This window comes from Salvelinus sp. IW2-2015, linkage group LG26, assembly GCF_002910315.2.
Source record: "Salvelinus sp. IW2-2015 linkage group LG26, ASM291031v2, whole genome shotgun sequence".
NCBI lineage: Eukaryota > Metazoa > Chordata > Actinopteri > Salmoniformes > Salmonidae > Salvelinus > Salvelinus sp. IW2-2015.
The window spans coordinates 46,659,732-46,684,467 of NC_036866.1; the positions used below are offsets into that span (position 1 = coordinate 46,659,732).

Sequence of the window (24,736 nt, forward strand, 5' to 3'; positions counted from 1 at the left end):
ATTGTCCTGTTGTCCACAAAATGAATATTTCTTGCATCTCGACCACAGCAATCCATAAGGCCCCCATAATCATTTGACAAGCAGTTAAATTTGCACTTGAGTTGAAAAGTGTATTGGTTTATTAATTAATAGGTCATACTGTACATGTTGAAACACTTGCAACTCTTGATGGGGGATATGCAAATGCAGTAATACATTAGTACGCAGTGCATTCGTAAAGTATTCAGACCCCTGGACTTTTTCTACATTTTGTTACTTTACAGCCTTATTCCAAAATGGATTAGATACTTTTTCCCCTCATCAATCTACACACAGTACCCCATAACGACAAAGTGAAAACAGGGTAAAAAAACGTTTTTTTGCAAATTTATACAAAATAAAAAATAGAAATACCTTATTTACATAAGTATTCAGACCCTTAGCTATGCGACTCGGAATTGAGCTCAGGTGCATCCTGTTTCCATTGATCATCCTTGAGATGTTTCTACAACTTGATTGGAGTCCACCTGTGGTAAATTCAAATGATTGGACATGATTTGAAAAGGCACACACCTGTCTATATGAGGTCCCACAGTTAACAGTGCATGTCAGAGCAAAAACCAAGCCATGAGGTCAAAGGAATTGTCCGTAGAGCTCCGAGAGAGGATTGTGTCGAGGCACAGATCTGGGGAAGGGTACCAAAACATTTATGCAGCATTGAAGGTCCCCAAGAACACAGTGGCGTCCATCATTCTTAAATGGAAGAAGTTTGGAACTACCAAAACTCTTCCTAGAGCTGGCCGACCGGACAAACTGCGCAATCGGGGGAGAAGGGCCTTTGTCATGGAGGGAACCAAGAACTCAGAGTTCCTCTGTCGAGATGGGAGAACCTTCCAGCCATATCTGCAGCACTCCTCCAATCAGGCCTTTATGGTAGAGTGGCCAGACGGAGGCCACTCCTCAATAAAAGGAACATGACAGCCCGCTTGGAGTTGGCCAAAAGGCACCTAAAGACTCTCAGACCTTGAGAAACAAGATTATCTGGTCTGATGAAACCAAGATTGAACTATTTGGCCTCAATGCCAAGCATCACATCTGGAGGAAACCTCCCTACGGTGAAGCATGGTGGTGGCATGCGGCAGGGACTGGGAGACTAGTCAGGATAGAGGGAAAGATGAACAGAGCAAAGTACAGAGAGATCCTCCCCATCCAACCTAGCCAAGAGAACCAAGACAATTTTCTCTGACCTAAATGTAACACTGATATCAGGCGGTAGTGGAGGATTGTACATTAAACAAGAAACTGCACTTGAAATACTCAAACCATTTTTTTTATTGTCTTGTAACTTCTGCATACAGGTGTTGCAAATAAAGACATGCATTTGTTCAAATACAATATCTATTGTATTAATACTTAATAAAAACGTATTTTAACTATTTATATTTGCTTCAACAGTCTCGCATAGTTATTTCAATGAAAAATTTGATTTCATGTACAAAAAAATAACAAATATATTTCATAACTTTTTCTTTCTTCTCCATGTGTTCACTCAGTTATCTCTTACAGTTATTATTGATACCTTCAGTTGCCCTCTCCTTTTGTTTTGCGTCTTCTTTTATCTCCAATCACAAAAGCCTTCCTTGATAATCATCACTAATCTGCAAAACATTTCATATCCCAAAGTAAACAGATGTAATTATAGTTCTGTGTCGTAGCAATATGCCGACTACAGGAATTGATCTTCTCAGTACATGCAATGTTTTGTGTGCCTTACCAAGCGTCAAACATCTTCTTTCTGCCCTCCATGCCTGACATGGCATCCACATTTTGACGCCAGTCGGTAACCTCCTCTTTCTGTGGGGACCAGAAATGTATCATTGACACTCGATCAGTCATTGACAAATAAACTAGCTTGAGAATAAACAAACACGTTCATCATTTGGATTCGAGATGAAGAGCATCTTAGATGTCTACTGTCTGTGATAATAGCTCAATATAACAAGTAAAAGCAAGTAGACGTCTTGACAAAGTACAACGGACTGAGCATGGACCAGTCTTACCTTCTCCTCTGCTTTCTTGACTGTCTTGAGGTTGGACTTGAAGTCGATTGTCTCTTTGTGCTTGGAGCCCAGCAGAACACTGAGCATCATCTCAGCTGAGATCTTCACCTTCTTCAGGCTTGGCTTCTTGAACTTGCTCTGCAGCTCAATGATCTTCAGCCCCAACTCATGGCACTGGCAGAGCACAGAGGACATAAAAACTTTCAGTCACAATACAGGCTTTCACATTTACTGTGACCATTGACAATGTCCCAAATGGCACCCTATTCCCTTTATAGTGCACTAATTTTGACCAGGCCCTATAGGGCTTTGGTTAAAAGTAGTGCACTATATAGGGAATAGAGTGCTATTTGGGACAGATCCGTAGTCTTCCCAGTTGTACAGCAACGAGTATGTACTGTAGCTGACGTTCCCTCTTAATTAATGTTGTGAACTCATAGCCACTGGGAGGCAGTGTTTTGTATTATCAAAGACAGTACAGAATGAAGATGGAAATAGAAATCCCTGATCACGCTTATAGCGATGTCATGGCGACGTTGGATAGCTAAATTCATACACAGAAACACGTCATCGGGTCTAACGGTCAACTCTCACTGAACTGCATCTGTGCAGGCCGTCAAATAAAAGGTACTCCTTTGATATGAAGCTGTTTGTCACTTTCATGAGGTTGGAGTAATGACATGTTCAGCTATGTAAGACATTGGCTTGAATCTAGGTTGTGCCTTTAGATTTCGAGAAAATTAACAACCGAGGAAGAATTTTTCACTTCTCTCATTGACTTCTCAAACCCCAAACCCCAGCCTTTTTAAAATGTTTCTCTTTTTTTACAAAAAAATAATTAAGTATTTGGTTTTAAATATTTTTAAGTGTCAAAAGTAAATGTAACTTCAAAAATATACTTAAGTATCAAAAGTTAAAGTAAAAGTATAAATAATTTCTAATTGCTTACATTAAGTTTTTTTTAATCTACAGATAGCCAGGGGCACTCTCCAACACTCAGACATAATTTACAAATTAAGCATTTTTGTTTAGTCAGTCCACCAGATCAGAGGCAGTAGGTTTGACCAGGGATGTTATCTTGATAAGTGTGTGAATTGTACCAATTTCTTGTCCTACTAAGTATTCAAAATGTAACAAGTACTTTTGGGTGACAGGGAAAATGTATGGAGTAAAAAGTACATTCTTTTCTTTAGGAATGTAGTGAAGTAAAAAGAAAAGAAACCCCAAAAAACTACTTAATGTAGTACTTTAAATTATTTTTACTTAATACTTTACACCCCTGATCTTTTGTCATTTCCCTCTGCAATTATTTGTTTTCTACAAATTATTTTTTGAGTATCCTACCTCCTTGTCATTTTTGGTAACTTTCAGTCGCACGTCGTATCGCTCCTCATCTACCACGTCGATCTTACGGTGCAGATCTTTGCACAAATCCTGCCAAGAGAACAAAAGACAGACAATTTATCAGATTTTCTTTTGTTGCACTTTCTGTAAAGAATTTCAACTGTCGTGTATTATAATGCATTATGCACACCCTCACATGGCGACATAAATGCACTCATAACAGTATTGTATACAATGTCAATGTGAGTATCAGTATGTATACCTAGGTCTATATCCAGGTCTCTGTTGAAAAATAGATTTTTATCTCAACGAGACCCACCTAGTTAAACAAATTCTAATATACTTTCATCCCTTATTTTACTGAGAAAAATTATCATCTACAGCAACAACCTGGGGAACAGTTACAGGAATGAGCTAATTAGGTGGCCATATTGGGAATTTAGCCAGGACACCAGGGTTAACACCCCTACTCTTACAATAAGTGCCATGAGATATTTAATGACCACAGGATACCTATTTTAACATCCCAACTGAAAGACAGCATCCTACATAGGGCAGATATTTTTTTAGACCACAAAAAAGTGCCTCCTACAGGCCCTCCAACACCACGTTTAGCAGTATCTGGTCTCCCATCCTGGGACAGACCAGGACCAACCCTGCTTAGCTCCAGAGGATAGCCAGTAGTGGGATGCAGGGTGGCATGCTGCTGGCAGACTAAAGTTCAAATAAATAATACCATGAGCTCATCCACAGACAAGCCAGAAAGCTTGAGAGGAGGGACTCTCTCAGCCAGAGCTTCTTCTCTTTCTCTCTTCTTCTCCTCCGTCTCAACCTCTAGCATCTGGCCAGCTACTGTCAGCAATCTGATCTATAGGAAGGAAACATAAAGCTACCACATGAGGTTGGTGGCATCTGAATTGGAGAGGAGGGGCTCGTGATAACGGCTGGAGCGGAATGAGTGGAATTGTATCAAACACATGTTTGATGCGATTCCATTCGCTCATCATAGCCATTTATTATGATCTGTCCTCCCCTCAGCAGTTTCCACTGACAACTGCAGTGATCAATCTGTAGTAAGTATACAGCTACAGTCAGCAATCCGATCTATAGGAAGCACAAACATCCAAAGGAATGTAAACGTAGGTTCAAAAGGTGACAAGAGGTCGGGGTTCATGAGCTACACATGAGCTACGCGTTATGACATGCGTTCTGTTTATGTCAGTGGAGGCTGCTGAGGGGAGGACGGCTCATAATAATGGCTGGAATGGAGTCAATGGAATGGTATCAAACACATCAAACATGTGGTTTCCATGTGGTTGATGCCATTCCATTGACTCCATTCCAGCCATTATTATGAGCCGTCCTCCCCTCAGCAGCCTCCACTGGTTTATATACTGTTCATATCTCAAATCAAATCAAATCTTATTTGATACACGTGATTAGCAGATGTTATTGCGGGTGTAGCGAAATGCTTGTGCTTCTAGCTCCGACAGTGTAAGACTACATGTTTTTTTCTTGTGTTGACCATGGATGCCAATGCTCACCTTCAACCCCAATCGTCGGGCTGAGGAGATCTTGGACTTTTCTTTTGGTTTGGGCCTGTGTCAGCATTAAATTACAGAGGGGGAGAAATAGAGAACATAGAGATGTGCTGTTCTGTTATATGATGTGGTTAATCTTTCCAATGCACACGTCAACATCAATACTTACGCGTCCGCCATGTTTCCCTTGTTGTCTTAGTCCTGAAATTTGGAGGTAGAGGAAGTTAGTATTTTCACCCTCCACACAAACAAAAAAACTAAACAACAGAACATTCAGGCTTATATACAGTTCATGAGCATCCAGGTTGGCCTTTTTATCAACTGGTGCTAAAAAATATATATACATTTTGTAATAATCTTCTTTTTTTATTTTTATGTATTTGGTTGAAAAATATATTGCAAATACAATGTAGTGTATCTTTCACAAATTGTTGCCTCATGTTGCCTCATTGGACCTCTTTTAGATCATTTAATGTGCACTGCTGGTTAAGCCTGTGTCCAAGTCCAATAGAGGCCTGTGTCCAAGTCCAATAGAGGCCTGTGTCCAAGTCCAATAGAGGCCTGTGTCCAAGTCCAATAGAGGCCTGTGTCAAGTCCAATAGAGGCCTGTGGTCCAAGTCCAATAGGAGGCCTGTGTCCAAGTCCAATAGAGGCCTGTGTCCAAAGTACAATAGAGGCCTGTGTCCACATAGAGCCTGCAAGCCATTAGAGGCTGTGTCCAAGTCCAATAGAGGCTGTGGTCCAATAGAGGCTGTGTCCAAGTACATAGAGGCCTGTGTCCAAGTCCAAAAATAGAGCCTGTGTCAAGTTCCAATAGAGGCCTGTGTCCAAGTCCAATAGAGGCTGATCCAATGCCGTCCAATAGAGTGCCAAGTCAGAGGCCTGTGTCCAAGTCCAATAGAGGCCTTGGGTCCAAGTCCAATAGAGGCCCGTGTCCAGTCCAATAGAGGCCCGTGTCCAAGTCCATAGAGGCCCGTGTCCATACTTGAGGAAGGGAGGTATTTTATTGTAAACTTTTGAAATGTGTTCAGTATGTAAGGCAGAGAGGGCTCTTGTTATTTGAAGCTCACAGGATGTGAGGGTGAATGAGTAAGACAAAATGTAAGTGCCTTTGAAAGGGGTACAGTAGTACAGTAGGTGCCAGGTGCAGTGGTTTGTGTCAAGAACTGCAACGCTACTGGGTTTTTCAGGCTCAACAGTTTCCCGTGTGAATCAAGAATAGTCCACCACCAAAGGAAATCCAGCCAACTTGACACAACTGTGGGAAGCGTTGGAGTCAACATGGGCCAGCATCCCGGTGGAGCACTTTCGACACCTTGTAGAGTCCATGATCCAACGAATTTGTATTTATTATGGATCCCATTAGCTGCTGCCAAAGCAGCAGCTACTCTTCCTGGGGTCCAGCAAAATTAAGGCAGTTTATACAATTTTAAAACATTACAATACATTTACAGATTTCACAACACCTGTGTGCCTTCAGGCCCCTACTCCACCACTACCACAATATCTACAGTACTAAATCCATGTGTATGTAATAGTGCGTTTGTTATCGTATGTGTGTGTGTGTGTGTGTGTTGTGTGTGGTGTGTGTGTGTGTGTGTGTGTGTGTGTGTTTGTGTGTGTGTGTGTGTGTGTGTGTGTGTGTTGTGTTGTGTGTGTGTGTGTGTGTGTGTGTGTATGCATGTGTCTGTGCCAATGTTTGGTTGCTTCAACAGTCCCTGCTGTTCCATAAGGTGTTTTTTTTATCCGTTTTTTAAATCAAATTTTACTGCTTGCATCAGTTACTTGATGTGAAATAGAGTTCCATGTAGTCATGGCTCTATGTAGTACTGTGTGCCCCCCAAAGTCTGTTCTGGACTTGGGGACTGTGAAGAGACCTCTGGTGGCATGTCTTGTGGGGTATGCATGGGTGTCCAAGTTGTGTGCCAGTAGTTTAGACAGACAGCTCGGTGCATTCAACATGTCAATACCTCTCATAAATAAAAGTAGTGATGATGTCAATCTCTCCTCCACTTTCAGCCAGGAGAGATTGACATGCATATTATTAATATTAGCTCTCTGTGTACATCCAAGGGCCAGCCGTGCTGCCCTGTTCTGAGCCAATTGCAATTTTCCTAAGTCCTTTTTTGTGGCACCTGACCACACGACTGAACAGTAGTCAAGGTGTGACAAAACTAGGGCCTGTAGGACCTGCCTTGTTGATAATGTTGTTAAGAAGGCAGAGCATCGCTTTATTATAGACAGACTTCTCCCCATCTTAGCTACTACTAGATCAATATGTTTTAACCCTGACAGGTTACAATCTAGTGTTACTCCAAGCTGTTTAGTCATCTCGACTTGCTCAATTTCCACACTATTTATTACAAGATTTAGTTGAGGTTTAGGGTTTAGTGAGTGTTTTGTTCCAAATACAATGCTTTTAGTTTTGGAATATTTAGGGCTAACCTATTCCTTGCCATCCACTCTGAAACTAACTGCTCTTTGTTGAGTGTTGCAGTCATTTCAGTCACTGTAGTAGCTGATGTGTATAGTGTTGAGTCATCCGCATACATAGAAACTCTGGCTTTACTCAAAGTCAGTGGCATGTCGTTAGTAAAAGGAGCCTAAACAGCTACCCTGGTGTCACGCCCTGACCTTAGAGAACCTTTTTATTTCTCTCTTTGGTTAGGTCAGGGTGTGATGTGGGTGGGCATTCAAGTTTTCTATTTCTTTGTTGGCCGGGTATGGTTCCCAATCAGAGGCAGCTGTCTATTGTTGTCTCTGATTGGGAATCATACTTAGGCAGCCTTTTTCCCACCTGTGTTTGTGGGTAATTATTTATTTTCTGTGAGTGTTTGTGTGCGCCACGGTTGCGTCACGTTCGGTTTCTGTTTACCTGTTTTTTGTGAAGGTTTCACTTCGATTAAAGATGTGGAATTACATGCACGCTGCGCCTTGACTTATTTATGACAGGGAGTTTGAAGATAGTGAACGTGACACCTTGGGAATTCCTGATTCTAACTGTATTATATTTGATAGGCTTCCATTAAAGAACACCCTCTGTGTTCTGTTAGACAAATAACTCTTTATCCACATTATAGCAGGGGGTGTAAAGCCATAACATACGTTTTTCCAGCAGCAGGCTATGATCAATAATGTCAAAAGCTGCACTGCAGTCTAACAAGACAGCCCCCACTGGGGCGTATGATGATCATCAGTCATTTGTGTAAGTGCTGTGCTTGTTGAGTGTCCTTCCCTATAAGCATGCTGAAATTCTGTTGCCAATTTGTTTACTGTAAAATAGCATTGTATCTGGTCAAACACCATTTTTTCCCAGAAGTTTACTAAGTGTTGGTAACAGGCTGATTGGTCGGCTATTTGAGCCAGTAAAGGGGGCTTTACTATTCTTGGGTAGCGGAATGACTTTAGCTTCCCTCCAGGCCTGAGGGCACACGCTCTCTAGTATGCTTAAATTGAAGATGTGGCAAATAGGAGTGGCAATATCATCTACTATTATCCTCAGTAACTTTCCATCTCAATTGTCAGACCCTGGTGGCTTGTCATTGATGATAGACAATACTTTTTTCACGTCTTCCACACTGACTTTACGGAATTCAAAAGTATAATTCTTATCTTTCATAATTTGGTCCGATATACTTGGATGTGTAGTGTCAGCGTTTGTTGCTGGCATGTCATCCCTAAATGTTATTATTTTGCCAATGAAAAAGTAATTGAAGTAGTTTGCAATATCAGTGGGCTTTGTGATGAATGAACCATCTGATTCAATAAATGAAGGAGCCGAGTTGGCTTTTTTTCTCAAAATGTAATTTAAGGTGCCCGGAACCTTTTTACTATCATTCTTGATAGAATTTATCTTTGTTTCATAGTGTAGTTTATTTTTTATTTTATTTAGTTTAGTCACATGATTTCTTAATTTGCAGTATGTTTGTTAATCACTTGGGCTGCCAGACCTTTTGCCTCATTCCTCTCAACCATTCAATTTTTCAATTCCTCATCAATCCAAGGTGATTTAACAGTTTTTACAGTCATTTTCTTAATGGGTGCATGCTTATTAGTAACTGGAATAAGTTGTTCCATAAATGCGTCAAGTGCAGCGTCTGGTTGCTCCTCATTACACACCACAGACCAGCAAATATTCTTTACATCATCAACATATGAATCACCACAAAACCTCTTGTATGACCTCTTATACACTATATTAGGCCCAGCCTTTGGAACTTTGGTTTTCCTAGATATGGCTATTATATTGGGATCACTACACCCTATAGATTTGGATACTGCTTTAAAGCAAATATCTGTAGCGTTAGTAAAAATGTGATCAATACATGATGATGATTTAATTCCTGTGCTGTTTGTAACTACCCTGGTAGGTTGACTGACAACCTGATTCAGGTTGCAGGCACTGGTTACAGTTTGATGTTTTTTCCTGAGTGTGCAGCTTGATGACAGCCAGTCAATATTTAAATCAACCAGAAAATTTACTTCTTTGTTGATATCACATACATTATCAAGCATTTCACACATATTATCCAGATTTTGACTGTTAGCAGCTTCCCACAATAATGGGCTTTATGTGAGGAAGATGGACCTGTAGCCATATTACTTCAACAGTATTTAACATTAGATCGTCTCTAAGCTTTACAGAAATGTGCTTCTGAATATAGACCGCAGCATGTCTGTCTTTCGGTAGATGTTATAACCATGTATTACTACCACTGCATCATCAAAGGTATTATCTAAGTGAGTTTCAGAGGTAGTCAGAATATGAACATCATCTGTTACAAGCAAGTTGTTGACTTCATGGACCTTGTTTCTTAGGCTACATATGTTAATATGGGCTATTTTTAGCACTTGTCTGGGTTGCTTGATTGTTTTTAATGCTTTCCTGGGAAGCTTATCAGAGGTAGACTTACTCATGTTATTTACATTGGAGCTGATAGTGCAGGGTGAGCTGCATAAAGTGGTCTTCCTACTATGGCACACCGCCTCAGTGCTAACAGTGTAACTCTGGTTTATAGGCTCATGATTACTGCTTACAATAGCTGTAGGATAAACAGATGTATTCGGAGCAATTAGGGGTACATAAATTAAATTACTTACATTGTGTTTGACCAATGCCCCTAAGATCATGTACATTTGATGCAGCATTATGACAACTAGTTGTCACAATGGTAGGGATGAACTGAGCTGGTCTGGGATCATTTACCAGTCATTGTTTCATCACAGGCTTGAAATGTGTGAACGGAATCCAGGAGCCAAGATGATTTGGATGGACTCAAGTTATCAATAAAGGTGACTCCAGCAGAGCTACAGTAGTCTTTTAGCCAGATGTGTAATGCCAGCAGTCTGCTGAATCTTTCACACCCATGGCCCAACGATGGTTCTGGACCTGAAATAATTGGCCGTTTTTTGGAGTCTTTTAATGCTAAAATCAGTTCTTTAAAATACATTTTCAAATGTACTGAGCTAGCCCTCCTGATGTCATTTGACCCCACATGGACTACGACAGTGTCAGCTCCCGGCATCTGTGGTAGAACAGTCAGAAGCAGCCTTGTTATGTCCTGTACTCGTGCTCCTGGGTAGCACAGGGTTTTTGCCTTGGGGACCGAGATGTTTCTCACCATAGAGCTGCCTATGATGACAGCTGGTGATGTTGAATGGGCCGGTCTCTCAGGCAGCCACACGGTCTGGTGAGGCTGGGAGCTCCGAGGATCTGAACCCAATGTAGAAGCCACCGGAGAGGGAAACAGAGCCGAGGACGAAGACGCAGGTTCCTCCGGATCCGATCTTGATTGGGAAGCCACCAAGGACGAAGGCGCCGGAACCTCTGGATCCAGGGCGGGCGGCAAAGCTGTTTCTGGTCTGTGCCAGTTCCGGGCTCAACATCTCTATGGAAACCCCCGTTGACAGAGGACGCCTTCTTCGACTTCTACGGCGAGTGACGTACCTCCATGGCTGGTTGATTGGGTCGAGATCAGCTCCATTCTCCAGGGAAGGGCGATACCCCTTCGGGGATGGTGCCCTGCCCAGCACCGGCCAGTCGGCTGTGGGGAGCCGACACGGCGGTGAAACATCCACCAGAGCGGCGTCCGGCTACTTGGGTGAAAGAAAAATAAAAAGTAGGTGGGCGTGGGTTCCCCAGTTGCTTATGTAGGTTTGCTACTTGCTTGCTAAGAGTAGCTATTTCGCTCCTGTAGTCCTCCGCAAGCAAGCAGTTGCTTGCATTGAAAGTCAACGCGGATCACATTGTCCAGGAACAAAGCAAAGTAAACGCAACTCCTGCAATGTTGGAAACGTTTAATAGCGGCCTCCATTTCAGACCGCCGAGCCAGCTAACAAGCACCTCTGGCAGCGATTACAGCCTCAAGTTTTCCTGGGTATGACGCTACAAGCTTGGCACACCTCCTGTACTTGGGGAGTTTCTCCCATTCTTCTCTGCAGATCCTCTCAAGCTCTGTTAGGTTGGTGGGGAGTGTCGCTGCATAGCTATTTTCAGGTCTCTCCAGAGATGTTCGATTGGGTTCAAGTCTGGGCTCTAGCTGGGCCACTCAAGGACATTCAGAGACTTATCCCGAAGCCACTTCTGTGATGCCTTGGCTGTGTACTTAGGGTCATTGTCCTGTTGTCCTGCCTCTCTTTGCTCCGTTAATCTTTCCCTTGATGCTGACTAGTCTCCCAGTCCCTGGCGCTGAAAAACATCCCCACAGCATGATGCTGCCACCACCATGCTTCACCGTAGGGATGGTGCCAGGTTTCCTCTACACGTGACGCTTGGATTTCAGGCCAAAGAGTTCAAGCTTGGTTTCATCAGACCAGAGAATCTTGTTTCTCATGGTCTGAGAGTCCTTTAGGTGCCTTTTGGCAAACTCCAAGTGGGCTGTCATGTGCCTTTTACTGATTCGTGGCTTCCGTCTGGCCACTCTGCCATAAAGGCCTGATTAGTGGAGTGCTGCAGAGATGGTTGTCCTTCTGGAAGGTTCTCCCAGCTCTGTCAAAGTGACCATCAGGTTCTTGGTCACCTCCCTGACCAAGGCCCATCTCAAGGATGATCAATGGAAACAGGATGCATCTGAGCTCAATTTCGAGGTATTTCTTGTTTTTTTATGTATACATTTGCAAAAAATCTAAAAACCTGTTTTGCTTTCATTATGGGGTATTGTGTGTTGATTGATGATGCAGTTTTTTATTTAACCATTTTAGATTAAGGCTGTAACGTAAACAATGTGTAAAAAGTCAAGGGGTCTGAATACTTTTCGATTAAACTGTATCACATATACATATTTTTGGGGAAATGTGAGGGCATGCACTGCACTTTTATCTCTTAAAGATCTTTACAGATCGATGTCCCACCCTCGGGACAGTTGAGCTAATGTGCGCTAATGTGATTAGCATGATGTTGTAAGTAACAAGAACATTTCCCAGGACATAGACATATCTTATATGGGCAGAAAGCTTAGAAATTCTTGTTAATCTAACTGCACTGCCCAATTTGCAGTAGCTATTACAGTGAAAACATACTAGGCTATTGTTTGACGAGTACAGTTATGAGTACAGTTATGTACTTGAAAATGTATATAATGACCAATTAAGCACATTTGGGCAGACTTGATGCAACATTTTGAACAGAAATATAATAGTTAATTTTGATCAGTCTAAAACTTTGCACATACACTGCAGCCATCTGGCCAAAATCTAAATTGTGCCTATTGTCAGATAATGGCCTTTCTCTTGCATTTCAGTTTGAACTTTTTAAAATGGATTTAAACACATGTTTTTTCTTTATATTATATTTTACCAGATCTAATGTGTTATATTCTTCTACATTAATTTCACATTTCCACAAACTTCAAAGTGTTTCCTTTCAACAAAAAAAAAGCTGGTCATGGGTGCACCTCAGCCACGCTCAAGGTCCTAAACGATATCCTAACCGCCATCGATAAGAAACATTATTGTGCAGCTGTATTCATCGACCTGGCCAAGGCTTTCGACTTTGTCAATCACCACATTCTCATCGGCAGACTCAACAGCCTTGGTTTCTCAAATGATTGCCTCGCCTGGTTTACCAACTACTTCTCTGATAGAGTTCAGTGGTGTCCAAATCGGAGGGCCTGTTGTCCGGACCTCTGGCAGTCTCTATGGGGGTGCCACAGGGTTCAATTCTCGGCCCGACTCTCTTCTCTGTATACATCAATGATGTCGCTCTTGCTGCTGGTGATTCTCTGATCCACCTCTACGCAGACGACACCATTCTGTATACCTCTGGCCCTTCTTTGGACACTGTGTTAACTAACCTCCAGACGAGCTTCAATGCCATACAACTCTTCTTCCGTGGCCTCCAACTGCTCTAAATGCAAGTAAAACTAAATGCATGCTCTTCAACCGATCGCTGCCCGCACCTGCCCGTCCGTCCATCACTACTCTGGACGGTTCTGACTTAAAATATGTGGACAACTACAAATACCTAGGTGTCTGGTTAGACTGTAAACTCTCCTTCCAGACTCACATTAAGCATCTCCAATCCAAAATTAAATCTAGAATCGGCTTTCTATTTCGCAACAAAGCATCCTTCACTCATGATGCCAAACATACCCTCGTAAAACTGACCATCCTACCGATCCTCGACTTTGGCGATGTCATTTACAGAATAGCCTCCAACACTCTACTCAACAAATTGGATGCAGTCTATCACAGTGCCATCCGTTTTGTCACCAAAGCCCCATATACTACCCACCACTGCGACCTGTATGCTCTCGTTGGCTAGCCCTCGCTTCATACTCGTCGCTAAACCCACTGGCTCCAGGTCATCTACAAGTCTCTGCTAGTAAAGCCCCGCCTTATCTCAGCTCACTGGTCACCATAGCAGCACCCACCCGTAGAACTGTGGCAGCAGAGAACTGCAGGTTCTGCAGTACAAGCATTTCGCTACACTCGCATTAACATCTGCTAACCATGTGTATGTGACAAATAAAATTTGATTTGATATCTCACTGGTCACCCCAAAGCCAATTCATCCTTTGGCAGTTCTCTGCTGCCAATGACTGGAACGAACTACAAAAATACTGAAGCTGAGACTCATATCTCCCTCACTAGCTTTAAGTACCAGCTGTCAGAGCAGTTCACAGCAACTGCACCTGTACATAGCCCATCGGTAAATGGCCCATCCAACTACCTCATCCCATAGGTATTTATTTATCTTGCTCCTTTGCACCCCAGTATCTCTACTTGCACATTCATCTTCTGCACATTACCATTCCAGTGTTTAATTGCTATATGTAATTACTTCGCAACCATGGTCTATTTATTGCCTTACCTCTCATATCCTACCTCATTTGCACACAATGGTCGTATATAGAAACTTTCTACTGTATTATTGACTGTATGTTTGTTTATTCCATGTGTAACTCTGTTTTGTTGTATGTGTCGAACTGCTTTGCTTTATCTTGGCCAGGTCGCAGTTGTAAATGAGAACTTGTTCTCAACTAGCCTACATGGGTAAATAAAATAAAAAAATGGTATGGAGAATATGCATATCCTTGCTTCAGGTCCTGAGCTACAGGCAGTTATATTTGGGTATGTAATTTTAGCCGAAAATTGGGAAAAAAGGTCCGATCCTTAAGAGGTTTTTTAACAAAATAAAAACCCTTTACAACACATTTACATTTTATTAACAATTTCAAATGCAGCTCTGGTTTATTTGAAAACAAACAAAGGTTTGCCAAAATGTTATATTTAAATAATTATTGTGAAATTTAAACATTGTAACATTTGTTGAATATCTAAGCTTTACAATGTATGGTGTTAACATTTATCTCCATAACTGACCAGAGTCTCTGCATAGGTGTCAATAAGACTCCATAACCCACTTATTCGAAGGCATGTGAACTAATTAACACTAACTATTCACTGTCAGTCTTCAGCAAAATGTTAATCCAATGTGTCTTCATCTTATACCATACATTTCCATTCTGAATTCAAGCAGCCCTCCAGAAATAAATACAATTGACTATGCTGAAAAGTTACACATTCCCAAACTGTTTTCCACCGCTCTCCTCAACCATTTCACCAATACATTTCATCCACACAGAAGATTACATTTTAAAAACGTACGTTTCTTAATATTAAGCCAAAGTAGTCATTGAGACATACCCTACCTTTAAGGTGTAGGAAAAAGCTGAGGGAGAGAGTGAGGGAGTTTAGGCTGGGAGAGTAGCTGAGAGCGGATAGGGGAAAAATCATTCAGATTTATAGTTTCTAACCCCTGTGTGAATGGCTCACTAAAATAGACTGCTCTCTGTCCGAGTCACTCTCCCACTGACATTGACGTTTACTGTTGCACATAGCATCTAAATGTTATTCAGGCAGGTAAGTGCTGTAATAAAATACTTTTATGGACTTGGACGTTTGGGGCGGTACACTGTCTGTCTGTCTCATGGTTCTGACTCCACCTGTTGGTGGCAAGTTGGCATATAGCATTTATTGCTACAATCACCTCTAAACCCTTTCTCTGGACCAGTATCATACCTACACCTTTAGAACTTTGTACAGAGTATGGAGTTTTGTCATAGGGATGTCCTAAAATGGAGTTTACATTTGCAAAAATGTCTAAAACTTGTTTTCGCTTTGTCACTATGGGATATTGTGTGTTGATTGATTTTTTTTTTTAAATAGTCAATTTTAGAATAAGGCTGTAAAATAACAAAATGTGGAAAAAGTCAAGGGGTCTGAATATTTCCCGAAGGCCCTGTAGCTAGGAATGTTACCATAAAAAATGACTGTAAAATAGATGATGTAGGGTTTGTCAGGATTGTGGACAGGTTTGTGGTTGGGTGATGTGGACATAAGGAATACTTTAACATAGCATACCTCTATATTGTTTTTCCCCACTTTGATTTCAATGTTGTATCGTTCGTCATCTACAACATGAATCTTTTGCTGTTGGTCTTTGCAAAGGTCCTGCAAGAATATGATATCATGTAGAAAATACAACCATACTCTTTTTTTACATGGAGAACCAACAACACATTAATTACAGATAACGGTATTGTTGAAATAGCAGATTATTTAAAAAAATATATATATTGCAAAAATAATGACTTCTCTAGAGTATTTGGTATTTTATTAGGATCCCTATTAGCTGTTGCAAAAACAGCAGCTACTCTTCCTGGGGTTCACACAAAACTTGAAACATAATACAGAACATTAATAGACAAGAACAGCTCAAGGACAGAACTACATTAAAAAAAACATTTTTAAAAGCACACGTAGCCTACATATCAATGCATACACACAAACTACTTAGATCAAATAGGGGAGAGGAGTTTCGCCGTGAGGTGTTGCTTTATCTGTTTTTTGAAACCAGGTTTGCTGTTTATTTGAGCAATATGAGATGGAAGTTCCATGTAATAATGGCTTTATAAAATACTGTACACTTTCTTGAATTTGTTCTGGATTTGGGGACTGTGAAAAGACCCCTGGTGGCAAGTCTGGTGGGCTAAGTGTGTGTGTGTCAGAGCTGTGTGTAAGTTGAGTATGCAAACAATTTGGGATTTTCAACACATTAATGTTTCTTATAAAAAGATGAAGTGATGCAGTCAGTCTCTCCTCAACTCTTAGCCAAGAGAGACTGGCATGCATAGTATTTATATCAGCCCTCTGATTCTCAATGAAGAGCAAGACGTGCCACTCTGTTGTGGGCCAGCTGCAGCTTAACTAGGTCTTTCCTTTCAGCACTGGACCACACGACTGGACAATAATCAAGATTGGACAAAACTAGAGCCTGCAGAACTTGCTTTTTGGAGTGTGGTGTCAAAAAAGCAGAGCATCTCTTTATTACGGACAGACCTCTCCCTATCTTTACAACCATTGAATCTATATGTTTTGACCATGACAGTTTACAATATAAGGTAATGCCTCAACTTGTTCAACAGCCACACGATTCATTACCAAATTCAGCTGAGGTCTAGAACTTAGGGAATGATTTGCACCAAATAAAATGCCCTTAGTTTTAGAGATGTTCAGAATGTTTTGGAATGGCCACCCATTCCAAAACAGACTGCAATTCTTTGTTAAGGGTTTCAGTGACTTCATTACCTGTGGTTGCTGATGCGTATATGGTTAAATCATCAGCATACATGGACACACATGCTTTGTTTAATGCTAGTGGCAGGTCATTGGTAAAAAATATAAAAGAGTAGAGGGCCTAGAGAGCTTCCCTGTGGTACACCACACTTTATATGTTTGACAGAGAAACTTCCATTAAAGAAAACCCTTTGAGATCTATTAGATAGATAACTCTGAATCCACGATATGGCAGAGGTTGAAAAGCCATAACACATACTGTATGTTTTTTCAACAACAGGTTATGGTCAATAATATCAAAGGCTGCACTGAAATCTAACAGTACAGCTCCCACAATCTTTTATTGTCAATTTCTTTCAACCAATCATCAGTCATTTGTGTCAGTGCAGTACATGTTGAGTGCCCTTTTCTATAAGCATGCTGAAAGTCTATTGTTAATTTGTTTACAGAGAAATAGCATTGCACAACAGTTTGCTAAGAGCTGGCAGTAAGCTTATATGTCTGCTTTTAGAACCAGTAATGACCACTTTACCACTCTTGGGTAACGGAATTACTTTGGCTTCCCTCCAGGTCTGAGGACAAAGACTTTCCTCTAGGCTCAGATTAAAAATATGACAGATAGGAGTGGCTATAGAGTCAGCTACCATCCTCAGTAGCTTTCCATCTAAGTTGTCAATGCCAGGAGGTTTGTCATTATTGATCGATAACAATACATTTTCCACCTCTCCAACACTAACTTTACAAAATTCTAACTTGGAATGCTTTTCTTTCATTATTGATTTTGTATGCATGAATACGATGGCTCACTGTTCGTTGTTGGCATTTCCTGCCTAAGTTTGCCCACTTTGCAAACGAAGTAATCATAAAAATAATTGGCAATGTCAAATGCTTTTGTGATGAATAAGCCATCTGATTCGATGAAATATGGAGTTGAATTTGTCTTTCTGCCCATAATTTCATTGAAAGGACATCATTCTTTATATTATTGATCTTGGCTTCATTGTAACGGCAGTCTAGCTCTTCCTCCTCCTCGGACGAGGAGAGGCGAGAAGGATCGGAGGACCAATGTGCAGCGTGGTAAGTTTCCATGATTTAATATACACGAAAACAAGACACCATACAAAATAACAAACGAACTAACCGTAACAGTCCCGTGTGGCACAAACACTGACACAGGAAACAACCACCCACAAATCCCCAACACAAAACAAGCCACCTATATATGATTCTCAATCAGGGACAACGATTGACAGCTGCCTYTGATTGAGAACCATATTAGGCCGAACACAGAAACAGACAAACTAGACACACAACATAGAATGCCCACCCAGCTCACGTCCTGACCAACACTAAAACAAACACAACACACAAGAACTATGGTCAGAACGTGACATTCATAATACAGTTACTTATTTTTGTTGAGTTTAGTCACATAATTTCTCAATTTTTTGTAAGTCAGACAGTTAGATGAGCAGCCAGACTTATTAGCCACTCCTTTTAACCCATCTCTTTTAACCCATATCAATACTTGGAATAAGCAATTTAATAAATTCATCAGTGCAGAATCTGGATGCTCCTTATTAATCACATCAGACCAAATATTTTTTAACATCATCCACATAAGAGTCACAGCAAAATCTTTTGTATGATCTCTTATGTACTATTTTAGGCCCAGCTGTTGGAATTTTGACTTCCCTGGATACAGCCACTATATTGTGATCACTGCATCCAATGGGTATTGATACAGTTTTAGAACAAAGTTCTACAGTATTAGTAAACATGTGATCGATGCATGTGGATGATCTTGTTCCTGTAGTGTTTGTAAACACCCTGGTAGGTTGATTAATAACCTGAACCAGATTACAGACACTGGTTACAGTGAGAAGCTTTCTCTTGAGAGGACAGCTTGTTGAAAACTAGTCAATATTCAGGTCCCCAAGAATGTAAACCTCTCTGTTTACATCACATACACTATCAAGCATTTTATTTAAATACCGACTGTTGACACTTGGTGGCCTATAGCAACACCCTAAAAGAAAATACTTTAAATGTGCCAGGTGAACCTGCAACCACAACACTTCAATAACACTTGGCATAAGATCTTCTCTAAGCATTACAGGGGCATGGCTCTGAATATATACAACAACACCTCCCCATAAGCATTTCGATCTCTTCTATAGATTTTATATCCTTGTATTGCTACTGCTGTATCATCAAATGAATTATCTAAGTGAGTCTCAGAAATGGCTAATATATGAATGTTATCTGATGTTAGCAAGTTATTGATTTCATTAACCTTTTTTCTAAGGCTGCATATATTAATATGGGCTATTTTCAGCCCTTTCCTGGGTAGCTTCAGATATAGACACAATACCGAAAAGAGCAAACAAAGACAGCATTCATGGCTGGGATCAGTATCTTTCCACTTCTGGCACACAGCTTCAGGATAGTCCTCATTGAGGAAGATATACGTTCCTCTCAAGATCTGGGCTCTTTCCAGAACAGCTATCTTGTCCGTGAATCTCAGGAACTTGACCACTATCGGGCCTGTCACCTGGGACTGCGGTGGGTTTTCTAGTCCTGTGGGCGTGCTCCACCTCAATCTTCCTGTGGTCCATCTTCAATTTCTCAGAGATCATTTCCCTCACTTTGTCCTCAGACTCCGTCCAGGTCTCATGTGGAGATTCTGCAATTCTGTCTACAACCATGTTGTTCCGCCTTGATTGTCCCTCGAGATAGTCTGATTTATCCGTCATTGTTATCATGGATTCACACACAGCGCTGATGTGCTCTCTCAATGACTTACAGATTACTGTCATCTTGCCGTTCTCCTGTTTCAACTCATCGTGCTGACCCTGGGAGAACTGCAAACTGTTCTTCAGGTCCTGTACCTCTCTGGCCAGGTTGTCCATTATTTTATTAGTTGAATCGACCAGTATTTGGACAAAAAACTTGAAGCTATTTTCTTGTTGTTGCAACAACTGCTTGTAGAACTCTTTTTGTTTGTTTAAAAGATTCTTCACATGTAATAGAGAGACACCAGCACTGTCCTCAACGGTACTCCCCCCGGCTTTGGTCTTTGTCATGATAGCTAGCAACGTAGGTTACGCTGTTACTCCTCACAGTTCCAGACAGGGCAGGTCACAGGGAAGATTGACAACAACAAACAGCAGGGATCTGCACAGCCACAAACCCGGGACAATCTGCGGTCCCAGCCACAGATGCTAACCGCGTCGCGGGCTGCATTCAAGCCCTCAAGAAAACCCCACTAGCTTGATATGTAAATAGCTGCAATGCCAAATAGCTCCTCAGACCCATCCTTTGTAGGCAGGATCACTGGACAGAGACTAGCAATCTCAGGAACTGATGCCAACTGCGTCACAGAATCCAAACTAAAAGTTAGCTAGCTACTAAGAACAAAACAATAAAACCGAGCTCTTGCTCGTTCCGCCTTCAACAGGAAGTATAGAGAATTCTATAAATTCTATATTGGCAGATTTGTTAAATAATATATATTTATAGATGATTATCTGCCTCTATGACCAACTCATAATATGGATGATATATTTAAGCAATAATGCCCAAGGGGGTGTGGTATATGGCCAATATACCACGGCTAAAGGCTGTTCTTAGGCACAACGCAATGCGGAGTGGATACAGCTCTTAGCTGTGTATTGGCAATATACCACAAACCACTTAGGTGCCTTGTTGCTATTATAAACTGGTTACCAACATAATTAGAGCAGTAAAAGTAAATGTTCTTGTCATACCTGTGGTATATGGTCTGATATACCACGGCTGTCAGCCAATCAGCATTCGGGGTGGTTTTATCCTGAATGCTGACAGTTATGGTACAGTAGTATATCAGACCATATGTCATGGGTATGACAAAACATACTGCTCTAATTACTTTGGTAAACAGCAATAAGGCACCTCAGGGGTTTGTGGAATATGGCCAATATACCAGGGCAATATACCAAGGAAATATTTCACTTTTAGATTTGTGTGTATTGTTGTGAATTGTTAGATATTACCGCACTGTTGGAGCTAGGAACACAAGCATTTCGCTACACCCGCAATAACATCTGCTAAATATGTGTATGTGACCAATCCAATTTTATTTGGCCATATATCACACCCACCCGGGCCCTATTGCTTAATTATGATAATATATAAATCTAATATTGTCACCCATCAAACTATTATTGATTTAATCTTGTCTTTACATATACTAAATATGTGTGAAATTTGTTTTGATTTAGAATGGACCATTATCATGCACCTGTCTCGAAACAAGGGCAGCAGGAAAAATATGTCATCTATGCACTTAAATAGCGAATGGAGGACGCTTTTCCTGTGGTTCATTTTCATGTCAGTCAGGTATGCCATACTCCAATGTGCCTAATATTAGGAAAGTGAGAAATAAATATAGTAGCCCTAGTCTATAGAAAGCTGATGGGATCCTCCTATTTTTAGTAGAGGCCATCACTCTGTTTTCTCGCATTATTGCATAGCCTATAGAAATGTTGTGCAACATGAGCTCATGGGCTCTCATGAAGTGTTTGATTTTTCAATTACATTTGCATTGATGTCAGAGTGATTAGAGTGACAATAGACTATTGAGTATAGGCAGTTAGCAAGTTTGGTGGGCTTCTAATTACTAGCAGCAGCATCAGAGCTTGGAGAAGCCTAGTTACCGTGACTAACCGGTCACGTGGAATTTGACTACCGCAATAGCCCTTCTTACACCATGGGATAATAATTCCCTTTGTTATCAAGGGCTTTGATTGTGTGAGAGCTCCTGTCTGGCTACATTGCTCCCATGCTTTCCTATGGCCCAGATAGAAGCCAGATAGCAGCTGTGGCCTTGATGATAAGAGTCAAAGGCCCATGAATAGAAGGCCGGGCAGGAAAAAGGTTTTGGCAGAACACTCAGGATGATCTATCCATCTCTCTCTCTTCCTCTCTCTAAAGTGTGCGTTCTGCCAAAACCTTTTCCCTCTGATAGGAAATAGATTTTATGACGCTATTCTTTTTTAGCCTTCCTGCAACACTAAGCAGCATGTGTTTGTAATATCGCAAGGTGAACCTTCCAGTGCATGGCTGATGCAGTGACAAATGGGGTTGTCGAAATATCATTGCTTTGGATGGAAATACATACATCTGCTATTTTTCCTTATCCTAAAATGGCACATGAGATTCACAGGTTCTGCGCCATACACTCTGAGAAAAAAGGTGCTATCTAGAACCTTAAAAAGTTATTCGGCTGTCCTCATAGGATAACTTTTCTATGGGGACAGACAGCCGAAGAAGTGTAACTTAGCATGAATGTTTAATGAAACATAAATGCACAATATGCAGCCTGCGGCATTGTCTTAATGTGACATGTCCAGCTCAAGCTAAACCTGTCAATGACAGGGTGAGCTAGTAAACTAGTAAAATAAGTGGATTCCAGAGGAAGAATGGCCTGTAGTAGAGATGCCATTCTCTTCATATGGCTGCTAGTTTACACTCCTCACCCCTCACTCTTCAACCTGTTTGAGCCCAGGTTCTTGGTCACTAAAGAGGGGTCAAGTGGTCATGGGTCAAGTTGTTACCTGAAGGCGAAAAGAACCCTGATGAAGACAGCTTGTCTGTCGAAACGTTGGCTATTAGGTTATTAAATTATTGCATCTGAGCTCCTAAAGTGTGCGGCTCTCCTTTTCTTTCAAGTTGTTACCTGCCATTGGATGTTTGGCAGGCAGTGGGTTTAAAAAGCTTCAGATTACATTTTGCCCTTTCTGAAGTGCCATGTTCTGGAGTTAGGAGATCAGGTTGTGTGGCCCAGAGGGGTCAGAATAAGTCACAGCATTGTTGACCACATTCGGACAGTTGCTCTGACTAAGAAACACACACACACGCACACACAGCAAAAGCAATTGCGTAACACAGATGTACATAAGAGCAGCCGCAGTGGTATCCATGTCACAGTGGAGGCTCCTCAGAGGAGGAAGGGGAGGACCATACTGAGAGAATTTCAGAAAAAGTAAATAAAAAACATTTAAAAAGTTATAATTTTTCACATAAATCCAAACAAAATATATTCACATCCAAAATAATTGATTAAAATGTACTGTTTTGCAATGATGGTCTCTAGTAGTCTCAGCAGCACGCTGTAGGGTAGCACCATGGTGTAGCCGGAGGACAGCTAGCTTCTATCCTCTTCTGGGTACATTGACTCGAATACAAAACCTAGGAGGCTAATGGTTCTCACCCCCTTCCATAGACTCACACAGTAATTATGACAACTTCTGTAGGACRTCCTCCAACCTATCAGAGCTCTTGCAGCATGAACTGACATGTTGTCCACCCAGTCAAAAAAAAAAGATTATTAATCTAGTACTGAAAGCATACGCTAGATAGCATTGCAGTGCATAAAATGGGGTGAGTAGTTGACTCGAAGAGAGAGGCAAGAGAGAGATAGAGACTTTCACTTAGCTAGCGAATGCAGCTAGCTAGTTTAGCCTACTCAAACGCCTGACTCAGACAGAGAGGGATGCTATGTTAGTTAGCTGGCTATGGCTATGGCTATGGCTATGGCTATGGCTATCCAAAACTGGAACTCTTCCAAGTCAAGGTAAGGCTTTTGGTTTTATGAATTTACTGCCACTGGGCCCACCAGGGTTCTGTTGAACTGCTTTCTGATTGTACACTGTACTGCATGATTGTAGGGGGTTTACTAACGCATTAGTTATAGTAGCTATGTTGACTATCAAATCAAATTGTATTTGTCACATGTGCCGAATACAACAGGCGTATGACGTGACAACGATGTAGCCTGTGCGTTAGCGATTAACGGTCATGATAGGAAAGGTTTAGCTTGGAACGTTTTTTTCGCCTAGTCACAGACAGCTGATGTACTGTGCACTGAAGTCCACAAGCGAAGGGAAAAGGTGAGAGGAGGAGAGCGCGTAGATAGTTGCGAGAAGGAATTATATACAACGAGAAAAGTGATCATGCTGTTTCTATGTGGCTGCTATGAAAGTGAATTGTGTTTGCGTGTGATCAGGGATGTATTCATTCCGAATATTCTGTTGAAAAACGTTTCTTAAATGGAAGCAAACACAAAGAAACAGAGATAAACATACCTGAATTTGTCCAATAGAAACTCACATTTGTAACTGTTGGACTAATTATTGCACCCTAGATCAACTAAATGCAGGCAAGAGTGTGCAAGGAAATATTGAATGTGTCACTGTCTGTCACCTCGATTACTCAATTGTCTTGATTATTGCACCTACGTTGTAAACTTTCATTCATAGGCTAGGTTGTAGCAACCTCATGATGGGTGCAGGGGACATTTTTGTATCATGTAGTAGCCTAAACCTATAGATGTTACATTGAGCTGGGTGAATGGAATATGAATGACAGTCATCCAATATGTTGTAATAGAAATAAGTCTATGCTCATAAAAAAAAGAATAATCCTCCCTCATTAAATGGCACTGATATGCAATCTTCACTAATCCCTGCATCAAAACACAGGCTGTCAGTCCACCTGCCGAAGGCTAACAGAGGTAGAGAGCAGTGGCGGTTGGTGCCGTTTAAGATGTGGGAGGACCATTCTTTTTTTTTTCATGAGCATGGCCTTATTTTTATTACAGCATATTGGATGACTGTCATTCCATATTCCATTCACCCAGCTCAATGTAACTTCTGATTCATTCCAATTGATAATTCCCCAGTATAGCGATGT

General features: G+C 41.2%; 1 protein-coding gene across 1 annotated transcript; it reads right to left on the reverse strand.

The window, feature by feature from the left end:
• Window positions 1–1,323: 1,323 nt before the first annotated feature.
• LOC111952865 (troponin I, slow skeletal muscle-like) lies at window positions 1,324–15,218 on the reverse strand. Its single transcript, XM_023971823.2, has 8 exons — window positions 15,076–15,218; window positions 5,094–5,125; window positions 4,928–4,982; window positions 4,120–4,251; window positions 3,384–3,473; window positions 2,040–2,213; window positions 1,754–1,833; window positions 1,324–1,637 (listed from the first exon to the last, which is right to left on the reverse strand). Coding segments are annotated over exons 2-8 (543 nt in total). The 5' UTR covers window positions 5,105–5,125; window positions 15,076–15,218; the 3' UTR covers window positions 1,324–1,636.
• Window positions 15,219–24,736: the final 9,518 nt, after the last annotated feature.